The sequence below is a fragment of the Rana temporaria genome, chromosome 4, assembly GCF_905171775.1.
Source record: "Rana temporaria chromosome 4, aRanTem1.1, whole genome shotgun sequence".
Lineage (NCBI taxonomy): Eukaryota > Metazoa > Chordata > Amphibia > Anura > Ranidae > Rana > Rana temporaria.
Genome location: NC_053492.1, coordinates 344,239,827 through 344,258,896, shown reverse-complemented (window position 1 = coordinate 344,258,896; position 19,070 = coordinate 344,239,827). Strand labels below are relative to the sequence as shown.

At 41.8% G+C, this 19,070-nt stretch overlaps 1 protein-coding gene across 2 annotated transcripts in view; it reads left to right on the top strand.

Moving 5' to 3' along the window:
* Window positions 1-19,070, top strand: part of CRIM1 (cysteine rich transmembrane BMP regulator 1) — a 945,688-nt gene that overhangs the window by 405,669 nt on the left and 520,949 nt on the right. For both annotated transcript variants that reach the window (XM_040350800.1, XM_040350799.1), the window contains exon 5: window positions 8,165-8,286. In XM_040350800.1, coding sequence (XP_040206734.1) covers window positions 8,165-8,286 — 122 coding nt within the window. The remainder of the gene's footprint in view (window positions 1-8,164; window positions 8,287-19,070) is intronic.

The window sequence follows — 19,070 nt, the reverse complement described above, 5'->3', positions numbered from 1 at the left end:
GGTATTTGCCAAGTGTAACACTGTCTTCCTTGCAGAAAAAGCTAAAGTCAGCCTTTCATAAATACATAACCACTTAAGGACTGGGCCTATTTTTCAGACTCCGTTTACAAGTTAAAATATTATTTTTTTTTGCTAAAAAATTTCGTAGAATCCCCAAACATTATATTTATATATTTTTTTTTAGAATTAAACAATAAGACAACATTAAAGTTAGCTTATTTTTTTATTTTTTTTAATGTGTGAAAGAGAATGTTATTCTGGGTGAATTGATCCCCAACATGTCACGCTTCAAAATTGAGCCTGCTCGTGGAATGGTGACAAACTATTTTCTCCATAGGCGATTTTAAAAATGTCTACAGGTTGCCAGTTTTGAGTTACAGAAAAGATCTTCTGTTGACATTGCTGCTCTTGCTCTAGCGATCACGACAATACCTCACATGCGTTTTGAACACTGAAACAGAGCCTTAGTTTGCTTGCCTGTTCTATAATCATTGTAGACTGTGAGCTAAGACCCCAAAGCACTTCCAGCTACACTGACAGTTCCCCCACCCAACCTTAAAGCTTCCTTCTCATGTGCACAGCTATACTGTATATGTGCACTGCACCTGGTCCAAACCAACCCCCCCCCCCCTCATTTTGTCATGAATTAAGATGTACAAAGAGAGAACACCAAGCCCATGATCAGCTCCTCCAATCTTGTTTACTCCCACTGTCTACACAGGAACAGGGTCCCTCCCTGGAAGTTATGTCAATAGCTTTCAGGAACAACACCCACTGGTTGGTTTTATTCTCTGAAGGAAGTAGAATTGAAGTCACGTGACGGCACTGGATACTGCAAAATAAAGGCGGAAAAACAGGGATTTTTTTTCATTTTGAGATATAAGGCTGAACTTGGCTCACAATGATGATTGTAGATGACAATTTAAGTGTTGGGCCCCTTTCACACTTATGCAACTTCAAAGTCGCGTGATTTTACTGTGATTCGCGGCCGTGATTTTAACAGGACAGTCATACGACTGTGGATCCGACTTTGCACCACGACTTGAAGTACGACTTCAATGAGCAGGGACGCGACTTTGATCCCCCAATAATTAAAGGGAACTCCATGCCAATTAAACAAAAACAAAAAAAAACAGCATTGGTTCCCCCAAATTTCATACCAGACCCTTATCCGAGCACGCAGCCCGGCCGGTCAGGAAAAGGGGGGGGGCGATCGAGCGCCCCCCTTCTGAACCGTACCAGGCCACATGCCCTCAACATGGGGTGGTGGGTGCTTTGGGGCAGGGGGCGCCCTGTAGCCCCCCACCCCAAAGCACCCTGTCCCTATGTTGATGAGGACAAGGGCCTCTTCCCGACAACCCTGGCCGTTGGTTGTCAGGGTCTGCAGGCAGGGGGGTTTATCGAAATCCCCCAGTTCCCGGCCCCCCACCCTATGTTAATGAGTATGGGGTACCCATTCACCTGGGGGGGGGATTGTCAATAAAAAAACACACTAGACAGGTTTTTTAAGTAATTTATTGGGCACCCCCGGGGGTCGTCTTCCGACTTTGGGGGTTTTCTTGTAACTTCGGGGGTCTCTTCCGACTCTTCTCCTGCTCTCCGATGCCTTCTCTACGCTCTCCGGTTCTCCTCCTGCTCTCCGGTGCTTTCTGCCTTTTGCCGGGCTACTCCACTATCTTCTGCCAGCTCTTTTACTAGCGGTGGCCCTGTCTTCATCATTGTCTTCTACCCTCCTCTCTAATTGCAATGTTCACATGACGCTCCCTCCGGCTGTAATGGCGTGTGCGTGGTGCGCATCAACTAATATAGCCATGGGGCGTGGTCACCAGGTGACGTCACCCGGTGACCCCGCTCCATAGAAATTTGCAGTCCCATCATGCCACGGGACTGTGACGTCCTATGGGGCGGGGTCACCAGGTGACATCACCCGGTGACCACACCCCATGCATAAATCGTTGCGTACCGCACACACATTACAGCGGGAGAAATCGTTGTGTCAACATCGGGACAAGAGAAGAGGAAACAAGACGACAAAGAAGACCGGGCCCCTGCTAGTAAAAGAGCTGGAAGAAGAGAGCGGAGGAGCCTGGCGGAAAGCATCGGAGAGCAGGAGAAGAGAGTCGGAAGAGACCCCCAAAATCGGTAGAAGACCCCCGGAGCTTCCTAATTACTTTAAAAACCTGTGTAGTGTGTGTTTTTTTTTTACACTTTTTTTCCTCCAGGTGAATGGGTAGGGGTACAGTATACCCCATACTCATTCACATAGGGTGGGAGGCGGGGGTCTGGGGGCCCCCTTATTAAAGGGGACTCCCAGATTCCGATAAGCCCCTGGCCCGCAGAACCCGACAACCAACGACCAGGGTTGTCGGGAAGGGGCCCTTGTCCTCATCAACATGGGGGCAAGGTGCTTTGGGGTGGGGGGCCCTGCCCCCCATGTTGAGGGCATGCGGCCTGGTACGGCTTAGGAGGGGGTGCTCGCTCGTCCCCACCCCCTTTTCTGATGGGCCAGGCTGGTGCTCGGATAAGGGTCTGGTATGGATTTTGGGGGGACCCCATGCATTTTTTTCGGCATATAGGCATTTTCAGTAAAATATGAACAATGAGATTGTGATGAGTAAACAAATACCCAACATGTCAAAGTTTAAAATTGCTAGCACCCAAGAAATGAGGACCTGCTTTGTTACCCTAAATTTGCCATCAGTGACACTTTAAAAGTCCCTGAAAGTCATCCCTTTAGAGTTGAGCATGACTTATGGCCCTAGAGTTATTGTCAGTCATAAAATGGAATATGTAACATATGTAGTGGAAGCAACATCTTTGTACATAGGCACCCCTAGTGGGCGTGTTTACATTTGTATGAATGAGGGGATGAGGTGGTTTTCAAGTGTATTTTTTTTCCCATCATAACATTCTTTTTTTTTTGTTTAAACATTTTATTAGTATTTCAGAAGAAATCATACAATAAAGCAATACATATCTGAAAATTCACCAAGATATCCAATAGGTTAAATGTATTGGATCAATAATATTTACAGAATATTATAAGTCATTCAAACATACATTTTAATTCCACATTAAATGAGATCAGTTAAAGCGGTCAATCAGGACCGGAACTAAGGACATCACAAGTTGTTATGATGGAAAGTTTTAGACAAAGAAAATCAGTATCAATAAAAGGGGGAGAAGGAGAGAAAAAAAAAAAAGGAAAAAAAAAAAAAGGCCTGATGGTACCGGAGTTGGGGACAAAGTCCCTCATGCCTGGTTATTTTTAATATGGCATTAGGGCTTTTTTAGACCTTTAATGTGTCGCCTCCCCTCCATTGGAGCACAAATCATACTGCATTAGCTTCTTCCTTGGCCACAGCGACCAAGGAAAGTATTACCTAAAACCAAAAGTGATGCTGTACTTCTACCTCTGAGTTCTTTACAGTTCTAGAGGAAATTAGAGAAAGGACATTTTTTTGTTCCTATTGTACCACTGCTCATAGGAAAATAATGGTAAAGAATCACATGCACACATATACACACTTTTTGCAAGTCCTTTTATAAACTACTTGTCTACAGGGCACTTTTACCCCCTTAGTGCACAGGCCAATTTTCATCTTTCAGCGCTGTCATACTTTGGTTACAGTGTTGCATGAACGTGCAATTGTCATTCAAACAATATATATATATATATATATATATATATATATATATATATATATATATATATATATATATATATATATATATATATATATATATATATATATATATATATATATATATATCCAGCAGTAAACATACAAGTCTGGTTGTATACAAGTTAGTTATATCATAAAATAGAAATTAAGTGGCGGGTTCAACAAGAACTGATCATGGCTCTGCTGAGCAGAAGCATATATCAACAATCTATTACCTATATATAAAAACGAGAAAACAAAAAAAAAAGGGAATCCTATACAAATCTGTAGGGGATATGGACAATGGGTAATCAGTTATGTTTTTAAACAATAGTTTTTATTGAATTTGTTTTATTAAGTACAGAAAGAAGAACATAAGTAGTCAGCAATTGCATTATGACCGTAGTCTGATACAGAGAACAGTCTTAAAATTGCTCAATAAGACTGATACATTTTTCAAGAGTAGGTACAATTCACAAAAGGTTCTATCATCGTCTAGAGCAGTGGTCTCAAACTCAAATTACCTGAGGGCCACAAGACAAGTTTTCATATGCCATGGGGGGCCGCATGCAAACTTTCAAACTTCAAAAACAACAGTACTGGTGTCAGCGAACACATTATTAACCCCCAGCACTGGTGTCAGCGAGCGCATTATTACCACCAGCACTGGTGTAAGGCAGGGTTTGACAAATTTGCTTGGAATCTAGGAGCCAGCTAAAAAAGTTAGGAGCCAGAAAACGCACCCCGTCCCGACGGGCTTGCGCGCAGAAGCGAACACATACGCGAGCAGCGCCCGCATATGTAAACAGTGTTCAAACCACACATGTGAGGTATCGCCGCGATTGGTAGAGCGGGAGCAATAATTCTAGCACTAGACCTCCTCTGTAACTTAAAACATGCAACCTGTAGATTTTTTTAAACGTCACCTATGAAGATTTTAAAGGGTAAAAAAGTTTGTCGGCATTCCACAAGCGGACGCAATTTTGAAGTGTGACATGTTGGGTATGAATTTACTCGGCGTAACATTATCTTTCATAATATTAAAAAAAAATGGGGATAACTTTACTGTTGTCTTATTTTTTAATGAAAAAAAGTGTAATTTGTTCCCAAAAAAGTGCGCTTGTAAGACCGCTGCGCAAATACGGCGTAACAGAAAGTATTGCAACGATCGCCATTTTATTCTCTAGGGTGTTAGGATAAAAAATATATAGAATGTTTGGGGGTTCTAATTAGAGGGAAGAAGATGGCAGTGAAAATAGTGTAAAATGACATTAGAATTGCTGTTTAACTTGTAATGCTTAACTTGTAATACCAACGGCCACCACCAGATGGCGCCAGCTCACATCTGGTGGATATAACTTGTTATACCAACGGCTCACCACCAGATAGCACCAGCTCACAAAAAAAAAAAAAAATTTTTTTTTTTTTTTACTCTTTGGTTCCCCCACTTCCACCCTGCCTGAGGGCCATTTATAACTGGTCCGCGGGCCGCAAATGGCCCGCGGGCCGGTTCTTTGAGACCACTGGTCTAGAGTATATGTGGCATGAACAGGATGTGTTTACGTTCAATGGTAAGTCCACATGACGTACTGATTATCATGACCTATTCACAGATACACCTCTGCTTTGGACCATTGAGACCAATGTTTCTAAGTATCTAGCTTCTGTTGGTATTGACCCTCGCTAGATGCCAACATTAATTCATAGTTTTGGTGTTCACCTGATCTAGGGTGTGTTCAATGGACAGGACTTGTGTGGTTTTCCATAGTCTCGTAATGGATAGTCTAGCTGACAGGAGAATATTAGTCACTACCACTCTGTAAGGAATATGGATGTCCTCTATCGTCAAGTTTAACAATGCCAAGGCAGGTGTTGAGGATATCAATTTTCGAGAGATATCCGTTATGATACGGAACATCGTCGTCCAGTAAGGTTGGATGAGTGGGCACGTTCAGAGAATATGTAATAGGTCGCCTCTATGCTTATTGCATTTCCAACAAGTGTCTGGCGTAGAGGGGCTGAACTTTGCGATTCTCGCAGGGGTTAGATACCACCTGAGCGATATTATTTGCATTAATTCACAAAAGGCAGAGTTTTTAGTGGACTTGTATATTGAGCAGAGGGCTGTTTGCCACTGTGACTCGGAAAAGGTATGTCCCAGATCCGTGTCCCAGTGGAAGTGTGGTCTTGACTTGGCAAAAAGTTCGTTTTATTTAAAAAAAATCGTAAAAGAGGGAGATCCCCCGCTTTTGTGGCCTAGCGGTGGTCAGAAACAACCACACTTTAGGCGGGATAGTGTAAGACGGATTCGACATCTGAGCAAAACTGTGTTTTACCCTAAGATAGTTGAAGAGTTCTGTACATTTGAGGTTAAACTTCTCCTGCAGTTGTGGAAAGGATAGTAGAGACCCATCTTGGAGAATGTCTCCAATGCATTCTATGCCCTGAGATTTCCAATTAGTGAGGAAAAGGTCCGACGTAAAATGTTGTAGCATATCTATCGGGAGAGGTAGGGAAAATGTGAAGTCGTGTGCCTTGCCTAGATTCGCCATTTTTTGCCAAGCGGTGGCGGCCTCCATCGTAGGGGGGAGTGATTTGGAGACAGGAATTCCTAGTGGAATCCCCAGCAGCCAGCTCTTTAGGTTATGATGTTGAAGTATGGCTGTTTCCAAATGACCCCAAAGGGTGGTTGGGGACACTCGGAACCAGTCTCGAAGCTGGGTCAACACCAATGCCCAGTGATAGTCCTCAAAATCTATAGATCCTGTCCCACCTGCCAACTTGTGTTTGGTGAGCATGTTTTTGACGCATCAAGGTTTTTCCCTTGCCATAGGAGTCTGTTAAGTAGCGTTTGGAGGGATCTAAAGTAGGATTTTGGTATGGGTATAGGGATAGTGCGAAAGAGATATAATACTTGGGGCAAGTATAACATTTTAAAAGCTGCCAACCTTCCTGACCAGGATAATTTGTGTTTAGCTAGATTTTGCGTGTCAATTTGGAGCTTAGCAAGGAAGGGTTTAAAGTTGCATGCCTATAGAGTTTTTATCGAACTCGTTAGTTTGATTCCTAAGTATGATATGTCGCTGTCCGCCCACGTGAAGGGGCATTGGTTTTGTAAAAGATGTTTGAAGGTAGCATCTAGTCCTAAGTCTAAAATATAAGATTTACTGGTGTTTACTTTATAGTAAGAGACTTCGCTAAACCATTGGAGAGTATTGTGAGCTTTTACCAGAGAGGATGTGGGGTTCGTTGGCATGAGGATGACATCGTCTGCAAATAAACTAATTTTGTGAGTTTGGGAACCAATTTTAAAGCCGATTATTTTTGGATTCTGCCGAATGTGTTCTACCAGGGGTTCAATTAACAGATTGAAGATCAACGGGGAAAGTGGGCATCCCTGTCTCGTACCGTTGGTTATATTAAACGGGTGGGAAAGCATGTCTGCTGAAAACACTCTGGCTGAGGGTATGGAATATAGAGCTAGGATAGCATTTAAGATCTGGCCTTCGAATCCGAATTTCCCAAGTACCTGTCTAAGGTATCCCCAATGAATTCAATCGAACGCCTTCTCTGCATCCAATGACAGGAGCAAAAAAGTATTACAACCACTATCATTTTTTGTCTAGGGTGTTAGAACCTCCAACTATTATATATTTATATATATATATATATATATATATATATATATATATATATATATAATATATATAATATATATATATATATATATATATATATATATATATATATATATATATATATATATATATATATATATATATATATATATATAATTTCTAGCAAATAAATATGATTTTAACGTGTAAAGAACAAGCCTGAAAAAAAAAAAAGGCCCAGTCTTAGTTGGTTAAAATCACTATGGTGGTGGAGATTGATATCAGAATTTATTTTCACATCGCTTGTGGACTGTTCTAATCATCTAATTTTTACATTTGTATATACGTACATGATTGAATAGCGCAACCTTTATCTATCTCACTGTATATATGTCTCACAGCAGGTTTGCTGCTTACACATTTTACTCAGAGTATTTGATGCTGGACCCCAGAAACAATTGCTGCCACATCCCCATGGTATTTCACATACTTTTATATATATATATATATATATATATATATATATATATATATATATATATATATATATATATATATATATATATATATTTTTTTTTTTATTATTATTATTATTATTTAAATGCCCACTTAAATGCTTTTATTATTATTATTTTTTTTTAAAGGTACATGGATGTATTTGTTTCTTTTCAAGGAAAACGTGAATACATTATATTGATTTTGTCATGCCATAGCCTACTGATTCGTTGTACTGACTGATGATGTAAAATCTCCAAAAGACTACTGTCATTATGTAATGCATGCTCATGTTCCCCAATGCATTTTATTGATAGTTAATTATCATTTCAAGGAACAAAGCCGTTGGTAGCGCTGACACATTCTACACATTTTGCTTCTCTACAGATGCGAGTGTCTTTCTGGCCTTTGCAGTTTCCCAGTGTGTGAAGCTGGGTCAATCCCTCGGATTGTCTCACGAGGCAATGGCTCACCTGGAAAGTGCTGTGATGTCTTTGAGTGTGTTAATGGTAAGTGGATTTCTTCTTTACATCCTTTATATAGGGGAACAACAAAATGAACTAGAGGCAAACTGTTTCATTAGTCAGCAAAATGCTTTACACAGAAGGCTGCTTAGCCAAATTAAAAGTTACATGAAGGACACCTCATCTTCACGGCATGCTTTGTGTGCCGTTTGGCCTTACCATAGTGGCCTTGCCCACTATGCTAGTCTCATTGGCATTGCATTGCAATCCCGCAAGACTTTATCCAATCACGGGACAAGCAGAGAATACAGAAGCTTGGCTAATAAATGCACAGACAGAAAGGGGCGAAAGCATCAGGCAGTACAGTTGAGAATGACAACAGTTAACATGGTGCTGGTTTCAGATATGAAGCAGGGAAGCAAAAGTAAGCTAAAAAAAGTAAGTAAACACTGGGGAGGGGGGGGGGGTAGATTAATAAGGCAAAATGATGCCTACAACTATTTTGTAATGGCTATAATTATTTTTACAAGTTGGGTGGCTTTAAGCAAGTATTACAGTATACATTCAAGCTGCACATCAATAAGGTAGAACAATATACATAACACTGGAGAAAAGAAGCAGGGAAAAATGCATCAAATGTGATTTAATGATTTCTGATAATGGGGCTATTCATTTATTTGATTTGATCTTCCAACAATTCCTCTGCATTTTCTTTTGAATTAAGTGTTAGGGTCACTTTTTTCATTATTCAAACAAGATCAAAAGCTGCAACAATTTTTTTCGTCCAAAGTAGATAGGTCTCCTGTAAAGAAATAATTCCGGATGGCTGCACTTCCAAAAATCCTTTTATTGAAGCTTCATATGACAAGTGGTTGACAGATGGAGCAGGGGACAAAGAGGTAGACACGTTTCGCACACATATCAGCGCTTATGTGCTGATATTTGCGCGAAACATTGCAGCCATCTGGAATTATTTATTCACATGCTGTGTAATGTTTAGAAATAATTCCGGAAGGGCTAGCACCTGGCTAGTGTGTGTGGGGATTAACCAGAGACTCACTCACCTGGAGCAGCTTTTCTTGTTTCATGATAGGTCTCCTGCCCAGCTCCAGCATCCCTTTATCTAGGATATTACTCCCTGGGGACTGGAAGGTTTGCCTGACCACTTAATCACTGCGATTGGCTGTCAGTGGTCACATGAACAGGAGCTGATCTTGTCAGCTCCCAATCATTACTAGAGACCACAAGCTGTCATTGACAGCTCGCCCTCTGTGTTGGAAGCACACTATCAGCACATAAACCTCTGCTCCTATGAGTACATATGTGTGGCATGCAGTTATTACTGCTGGTATAATGCACTTGTCAATGAATTCTGAATGTAATCTATTTTTCCCTCCCCCTCAATCCTAGTTCAAATACTCATCCAGCCTTCCCATAAACCTTGACCCCGGTACAGCAGACCCCCTTCCATTTAGGTGTAAACCAGCTTTAGCAAATAGGTTGTACCCCAATGAAAAGTTAGCCCAATGCTCTTGAAACCCAAATCCCTCCTCCTTACTCCAGGTCATTAGCCATGCATTCAGTTCTCCAATCTCCCCATGTTATCTGTGTTGCACATGGCAAAGGCAATAATTCAGAGAATATCACCATGGCGGGCCTTTTCTTCAAATTTTTTAATTAATTCCTAAGGAGCCTCCACCCTCTATCTATTCTGTAATTTTCTTTACAACGTGGACTGTCCCTTTAAGGACATTGACCTACATTTATTTACTGCTCAGCGCTACACTCTCCAAGTTGCAGCCACACTTTTAACATTTGCATATCCAAATCCTACAGTTAATACCTCCCTTCCAGCTATAAAAACAAATAAATAAAATAATCATAATAACTATAATACATTGAGCTCAAACCATACACATATACTAAATAAATTTCAGCTACACTGCCCTGACTTAGAGTGGATGTTCAACAAATGCAAAAAATGTATTGAGAATTACTTCAAGGCAATATGATCCTCTGTGGACCTCTCAGTAAGCTTTACTGTAATTAGCAAGTTTATTGTTTCCTGTTCATACCCTTCATTGAATACACTTGTGTCACTTAATACATTTCTGGACTTCACTTCAGATATGGGTTAGCGTTTTTCACCCGGCAAACACATTTTCCCATCATGCTATACAGTGCATATAAATGAATCTTCTGTCACTATTATATTTTGACAGTTGGCCCTGGCAGCTGTCCAAATGGCCGAACATTGGCTGTATTTTCCATGAGACCTACCAAAAGTTGATTGGACAATCAAAATGTGTTGAATGTAGCATAGCAGGGTTGGCGGATTTTGCAAAGTGTATGGGCAGCCTTATAGGTTAGGACTGATTTAGAAGAAAAAAACCTGCAATAATAATTTCCATGAAAGTGTGTAGTTATTTTACACTGAAAAAACTATATGAAATGCTTGCTATTAGGCCCCAATTCACACCTGAGCATTTTGTCGCCTGAAGCGCGACGCTCAAAAACGCTAGAGGGGAAAAAATACATTATTCCCTATGGAGATGGTTCACATTTCCCCTCCAAAGCGCCTGACGCCGAACGCCTGAAGCTCAAACAAGTTCCGGACCCTTTTTTGTCGCGCGAATCAGGCGGTTTGGGCGTTTTTGAGCGTTTCTATTCCCCATAGAAAGTAATGGAAACGCTCGATTCAAGCGACTAGCGCGACAACGAGCGTTTGCTACGAGCGTTTTGTCGCTTTAATCAATAGAACATTTCACCCAGGCAGAAGATAAAAAAATCTACCAACATAGCAACAAGTAATGAAAAGATTATCATTTTTCCTATTGGCTAAAATAAAAAACATCGAAGTACAAAAACGTCGGACGACGCTGTATGCAAACGCGCAAATAAGCAAACGCTGGAAAAAACGACCGAACAACCTATGCTCAGGTGTGAATGGAGCCTTAGGGATGAGCTTCGAGTTCGGGTCCAACTCATGTTCGACTCGAACATTGCCTGTTCGGCGAACAACAAACAATTGGGGTGTTCGCGTTGAAGTCTATGGGAGACATCTAAAGTGCTAATTTTAAAGGATAATATGCAAGTTATTGTCCTAAAAAGTGTTTGGGGACCAGGGTCCTGCCCCAGGGGACATATATCAATGCAAAAAAATGGTTTAAAAACTACTGTTTTTTCGGGAGCAGTGAATTTAATAATGCTTAGAGTGAAACAATAAAAGTGAAATATTCCTTTAAATTTCGTACTTAGGGGGTTGTAAAGTAAGCATGTGAAATAGCGCATGTTTCCCGTACTTAGAACTGTCACTGCACAAAGTGTCATTTCTGAAAGAAATAAAGTCATTTAAAACCGAACTTGCGGCTATAATGAATTGTCGGCTCCCAGCAATTCAGGGGGATTTCATTAATAAAAAAAAAAAAAAAACATCCACACCAGACCCCTTATCCGAGCACGTAACCTGTCCGGCCGCAGAAAAGAGTGGGGGACAGAGTGCGCCCCCCCCTCTCCTGAAGCGTACCAGGCCACATGCCCTCAACATGGGGAGGATGTCCCCGTGTTGATAGGGACAAGGGCCTCATCCCCACAACCCTTGCCCAGTGGTTGTGGGGGTCTGCGGGCGGGGGGCTTATCAGAATCTGGAAGACCCCTTTAACAAAGGGGACCCCGGATCCTGCCCCCTCTATGTGAATCGGTTATGGGGTACATTGTACCCCTACCATTTCCTGAACAAAGTATAAATTGTTGTAAAACACACACACACACACACCGTGGAAAAAAGTCCTTTATTAATTAAAAAAAATACAGCGGTGGTAATCCACTCTCGGTCCGGCTCCCCATTCCAACGTTGTCGGTATCCAGCGACGGGTGATCTCCTCTCCGGTCCAGCGATGAGAAGATCATCCAGGATCGAGAGCACAGCATTGCCGGCCGCCTCCCTCCACCGGAGACAGCCCGGCGAATAACGCTGCTGAAGCTGTAACATTGTTTTTATAGGTGAGGCGGGGTCACCCGTCATGTGACCCTGCCCCCTCTGTCGCAAGGGGGAAGCCAGGCTTCCCCAGTGGCATAACAGAGGGTGCGTCAGAGGGGGACAGGGTCACGTGATGGGTGGCCCCGCCTCGCCAATAAAAGAAATGTCACAGCTTCAGCAGCGTCATTCGCCGGGCTGTCTCCGGTGGAGACAGGCGACCGGCGATGCTGCGATCTGGATCCCGGACGATCTTATCGCTGGACCGGAGAGGAGATCACCCGTCGCTGGATACCGACAATGTTGGAGCGGGGAGCCGGACCGAGAGTGGATTACCACCGCTGGATTTTTTATTTTATTTTTTTTATTAATAAAGGACTTTTTTCTCTGGTGTTTGTGTGTGTGTGTGTGTGTGTTTTTTACAACTATTTACACTTCCTTTGTGAAATGGTAGGGGTACAATGTACCCCATTACCAATTCACATAGGGGGGGCAGGATCTGGGGGTCCCCTTTGTTAACGGGGTCTTCCATATTCTGATAAGCCCCCCGCAGACCCCCACAACCACCGGCCAGGGTTGTGGGGATGAGGCCCTTGTCCCCATCAACATTGGGACATCCTCCCCATGTTGAGGGCATGTGGCCTGGTACGGTTCAGGAGAGGAGGGGGGCACTCTGTCCCCCCCTCTTTTCTGCGGCCTGCCAGGTTACTTGCTCAGATAAGGGGTCTGGTGTGGATTTTTGGGGGAACTCCACGACATTTAAAAAAAAATGGGGTGGAGTTTCCCTTAAAATCCACACCAGACCTGAAGGGTCTGGAATGGATATTTGGGGGGAACCCCACGTCATCTTTTTTTAAATTGACGGCCGGGTTCCCCTTAATATCCATACCAGACCTAAAGGGCCTAGTAATTAAATTTGTGGGGACCCCACATTTTTTTATGAATGAATTCTCTCTGAATTGCGGGGAGTCGACAATTCATTATAGCCGCGAGTACGGTTTTAAATACATTTTTTTCTTTCAGAAATTACACTTTGTGCAGTGACAGTTCTAAGTGCGGGAAACATGCGCTATTTCACATTCTTACTTTACACACCCCCCCCCCCCAGGTACACAATTTAAATGAATTTTTCACTTTTCACTCCAAGCATTATTAAAATCACTGCTCCAGAAACAAACTGCCTTTTTAAAACTATTTTTTGTATTGATACTTGTCCCCTGGGGCAGGACCCAGGTCCCCAAACACTTTTTAGGACAATAACTTGCATATTATCCTTTAGAATTAGCACTTTAGATTTCAAATGTTCGAGTCCCATAGACTTTAATAGGGTTCTAAAGTTCACACAAACATTTGGTGTGTACGCAGGTTTTGGTGCGAACCAAACAGGGGGGTGTTCGGCTCATCCCTACGTGCTATTAATAAATGCATACTGTACTCCATAAACAATTGGGTATTTGGGAATTGCATTGCTACTTTCAAACTGTTGGAAAATTGTCACCTTCTTTCCCCATATCCAGGAAATTAGAAAAAATCTCTACAAAACAGACACGCAACAACAAAATTATGGTAGAGATTTTAACAATTTCATATTAAAAGCAGAACTTCAGGTTTTTATAACTCCAGTTTTTTTTTTTCTTTTAGAAACACCCTCCCTGCATTTTTTTTATTGCTTTTATACATACATACAAACATGCATTCATACTACTTTCCTGGGGTCTTCTGGCTGGTCAAACGACAACTTTGGGTCTTCTGAGAGCAATCTTCATCATTGCACAGGTGCTAGTGTTACTCTGTGCAGTACTGTACTGTGAACCCAGGCTGATGTGGTTACACTCCCACCGGATATATCCATGAAAGCCAGGGCTCATAGACACTGGCATTAAACTCGGAAGAGAGCCAATAACCTAACAGAGCTTTTGTGGCAGACGACACTGGAGACTAGTTTTTTTTTTAAATACATTTAAAAGGTTCACCCAAAAATCCACTTTTTGACATTAGCTGTAGCATACTGCTAACATCTGCAGTATGCTGTTTTTTTTTTTTTTTTACTTGTAATTATCGTTATATGAGCCCTTGTTTTCCGGCTCCGAGCAGGGAATCCTGCGGGGAATGGGCGTTTCTAAGCGAAGAGGAGTTGATTGACGGCTGCTAAGGCACGTCTTGGCCTCTGTTTAAACTTCAACTGCAATGATGCTGCACATGTGATCAGTTATGACACCAGCCATTGGATGGTTTGACAGTTTGGTTGAGAGCACAACCAATGTGACAGTTAGCATCGGCATGCCAGGAATGTAACTGCTTTTTCAAACTGTTAAATTGATGGGTTTACTTCCGCTTTAAAGCGGAGGTTCACCCTCAAAATGAACTTTCCAGCATCCTTAAAGCGGAAGTAAACCCATCAATTTAACAGTTTGAAAAAGCAGTTACATTCCTGGCATGCCGGGAATGCTAACTGTCACATTGGTTGTGCTCTCAACCAAACTGTCAAACCATCCAATGGTTGGTGTCATAACTGATCACATGTGCAGCATCATGGCAGTTGAAGATTAAACAGAGGCCAAGACGCGCCTTAGCAGCCGTCAATCAACTCCTCTTCGCTTTGAAACGCCCATTCCCCGCAGGATTCCCCGCTCGGAGACGGAAAACAAGGGCTCATATAACGATAAGTACAAGTAAAAAAAAAACAAAAAAGAGCATACTGCAGATGTTAGCAGTATGCTACAGCTAATGTCAAAAAGTGGATTTTTGGGTGAACCTCTGCTTTAAGGATGCTGGAAAGTTCATTTTGAGGGTGAACCTCCGCTTTAAATGAATGTATGAATGAGTGACTTGTATAGCACTACATATGTGAACTGAATCGCCTCTAGGCGCTTTTTGCAGCCAGTGTCTGCTTGGCTGGTGCGGTCATTTTAACCCGTAGGATCTCAACAAGCTTGGGACACAGTCGTACACACACACATATATATATATACTGGGCCAATTTGGACAAGATCCAATTTACTTACCAGCATGTCTTTGAAATATTTAATAGTAATGTAGGTTTAAAAAAAATGGATTTCAGTGGAAGTTTATGTAACTGGAAATCAGGGGGAATTTTCCCCTTTGGAGTCAGAAGCAATAGAACCCAGCAAAGTTTTTAGTCGTAAAAATAAATCAAATTTGGGTGTAGATTTTGTGTCTTCAATGTTATGTTCAACACCTTAAAGAAAATAAGAATAGACAAGTTATGGTGAGGTGGACTCAAAGGAACAGAATTGTTTTATAAAAATGTTGAAGCAACCTTAACCACTTCACACAAATGGCCTTACCTGTACTTGGTATTTTGACTTAAAAAAATGGAGTAATGGCAGCAGCTAGCTGCCATAACCCGGTATTTTCAGAAATGGTGTGCAGTTCTCTTTAAGCTAAAAGTGGTCTCTGGGGTGGATTAGACGGGTGAGGGAAAGATGGCCCCCACTAGGCTCTGTTGACTAGTCATGTGATTATGTGCATACACCTCAATCATTGTAGTCGTATGGACATACACATATCTAGCTCTGAGAGATCTTGTACAAAAGAGGTAGTTCCATCAGCAATAGACATTTATTGATAGGGTTACATAACATATATAAATTACACACCAGACAGTATTTACAACACAATGTACAGTGTAGGTCCCCTGGCTTACATGGTATTTACAAATTACCCACAACGCCCATATCTACAATACAATATAAGATACAAGTATCGAGTTAGATTACCTGGTAACTTCAGGTCAGCCCATGGTGGCTGCTTTCTGTTCCCAATTCTGAAGAGACCCTAGCTTGCCTACAAAGCATTATATATCCCCCCTCCTTTCTGTAAGGTGGCTAATATAATTCTCCCTAATTGGTCACTGTACCTAGTAAATGTATATTGGGCACAGCCTGATTGGATGAGTCACAGCAGGCTTTTGTTTATAGCCCATGTGCGATGTAAACAGGAAAACAAAAGGCCACCCTTTGAAGTTGTAGCTAATTACTGTAAGAAATACACAGCACTCAATACTATACATTTCTTTCTACCTGAAATATATATATATCAAATTGCAATTTTATATACCGCTGTTAATGGACATAAAACCATAAGGCAACAGCTCCATAACCTTAGATGGCGGAAGCAACATCAAATGTCACTTGTGCCCAATGGTCTTAACCACTTCCCGACCGCCGCATGTATATGTACGTCCACAGAATGGCACATACAGGCAAATGGGCGTACATGTACGTCCTTGCCTTCTAGCGGGTGGGGGGTCCGATCGGGACCCCCCCGCTACATGCGGCGGTCAGATTCCCGCGGGGAGCGATCCGGGACGACGGCGCGGCTATTCGTTTATAGCCGCTCCGTCGCGATCGCTCCCCGGAGCTGAAGAACGGGGAGAGCCGTATGTAAACACGACTTCCCCGTGCTTCACTATGGCGCTGCATCGATCGAGTGATGCCTTATATAGGGAGACTCGATCGATGACGTCAGTCCTACAGCCACACCCCCCTACAGTTGTAAACACACACTAAGTGAACACTAACTCCTACAGCGCCCCCTGTGGTTAACTCCCAAACTGCAACTGTCATTTTCACAATAAACAATGCAATTTAAATGCATTTTTTGCTGTGAAAATGACAATGGTCCCAAAAATGTGTCAAAATTGCCCGAAGTGTCCGCCATAATGTCGCAGTCATGAAAAAAATCGCTGATCGCCGCCATTAATAGTAAAAAAAAAAATAATAAAAATGCAATAAAACTATCCCCTATTTTGTAAACGCTATAAATTTTGCGCAAACCAATCGATAAACGCCTATTGCGTTTTTTTTTAACAAAAATAGGTAGAAGAATACGTATCGTCCTAAACTGAGGGAAAAAAAATGTTTTATATGTTTGTGGGGGATATTTATTATAGCAAAAAGTAAAAAATATTGAATTTTTTTCAAAAATGTCGCTCTATTTTTGTTTATAGCGCAAAAAATAAAAACCGCAGAGGTGATCAAATACCACCAAAAGAAAGCTCTATTTGTGGGGAAAAAAGGACGCCAATTTTGTTTGGGAGCCACGTCGCACAACCGCGCAATTGTCTGTTAAAGCGACGCAGTGCCGAATCGCAAAACCTGGCCTGGGCATTTAGCTGCCTAAAGGTCCGGGGCTTAAGTGGTTTAAGGGGAAATTTTATTTTATCTTATTTTTAAGTTTTAAGTCTAAATGTGAGATCTGAGGTCTTTTTGACCACAGATCTCACATTTAAGAGGTCATGTCATGTTTTTTTTTTTTTTTTCTATTACAAGGGATAATTACATTCCTTGTTATAGGAATAAACGTGACCCAAACTTTTTTTTTTTTTTTTTTTTTTTAAATCAGAAAAAAAGTTTTATTTGGTTTTGCATAATATCACATACACTGTGTACAAACGAATGTTTAAGAAAACAGACCAGTATTTTACACAGACCTGCACCAGGTCAGTAGTATATAAAAGTTTCACAGTATATGAATATCAGAATGTACACAAGTCGGCACATCAAATCATTTGAAAACAGGTAGTAAAACATTGTTTTTCCCTTTTTCTTCTCGATCCTCCACTATCCTTAAACCTCTGCAAGGAACATTAACCAATAGCCCTAGTTTATGAAAAAAACAAAAAAAAAACAAGAACACAAAGGAAAACTAGAAACATATATGAATTATAACTGTAATCAATACCCGGTCCCAGAGCCCTGGGAACGTGTAATATCCAATCAAGTCGCCCGGCCCACTACGATCACCTATCTCACTGCAGGAGCTATACAACTACCAGTTTTATCATTTCTATCAGACTCTCCACCAGTTTAACTCGACTCTTAGCCCTTGTAGTAATCTGTCCTTGATCAACTGATGGGGTGCCAACCCTGGGATATCTAACCAGGCCTGCCACATTGTATGGAATTTACGGGGTGCATTTATGTGCTGTTATGTCAGTTTCTCCCTTATCAACAGTTTGTTCACCTGGTCAATCCACTGTTGCCTCGTGGGAACCCTGGGGGTAATCCAGAGCTGCGCTATCAATCTTCTTGCCACATAAAGTAACTGGATTATTGCTGTGTGAGTGGACAGGGTTAATAGATCCTCATCCAGGGCTCCCAATAGGCACACTACCGGAGTTCTCGGTATGACAAGGGCAAACACCTGAGAAATCAAGTCCAGTATCTGATGAGGTCTCCGTGATCCCTCATGCATTTTGGACAGAGAGGGGTATCTCAAAGTCCCCAGCTGTGAAGTCTGGCTGGGGTTCTGTAAGCCCTGTGCAGCAGGTAGAGGTGTGACAGTCTCTGAGAGGCTGATACCGACACCATGGGGGTGGAGGCTAGACACAGATTCCATTTCTCCCCATCCATTGATCCCACATCCTCCTCCCATTTACATCTACATCTACAAGAATAATATTGTAGCCTCTAGAAATCATGCCTTTTTTGTCACTTTCCATCAGAATCCCCTGTATTATGGAATGATCAGTTAGCCTAAGTGGTGTCAGTCTAGATTGTATCTGCAGTGCATGACGCAGTTGCAAATACTTAAAAAAGTTAGTGCGTGGTATATCAAATTCTGCTTGGATTTCCAAAAAGGATTTGAGGACATGACCATTGTACAATTGTGACATGTATTTGAGCCCTTCAGCTTCCCAATTTCTAAATCCACTGAGTTTAAGCAATTCTCTATAATGCATATTTCGCCAGATAGGAGTAAGTGTCAGGAAACCCCTAACACCCAGTAATCGTTTGATGTTGTTCCACAGTGTTTTCAGTAGAATTATGGATGGGAGTCCTCTATCTAAGTGTGTATAGCCAGCCTCCAATCCTGACAATGCCGTGGC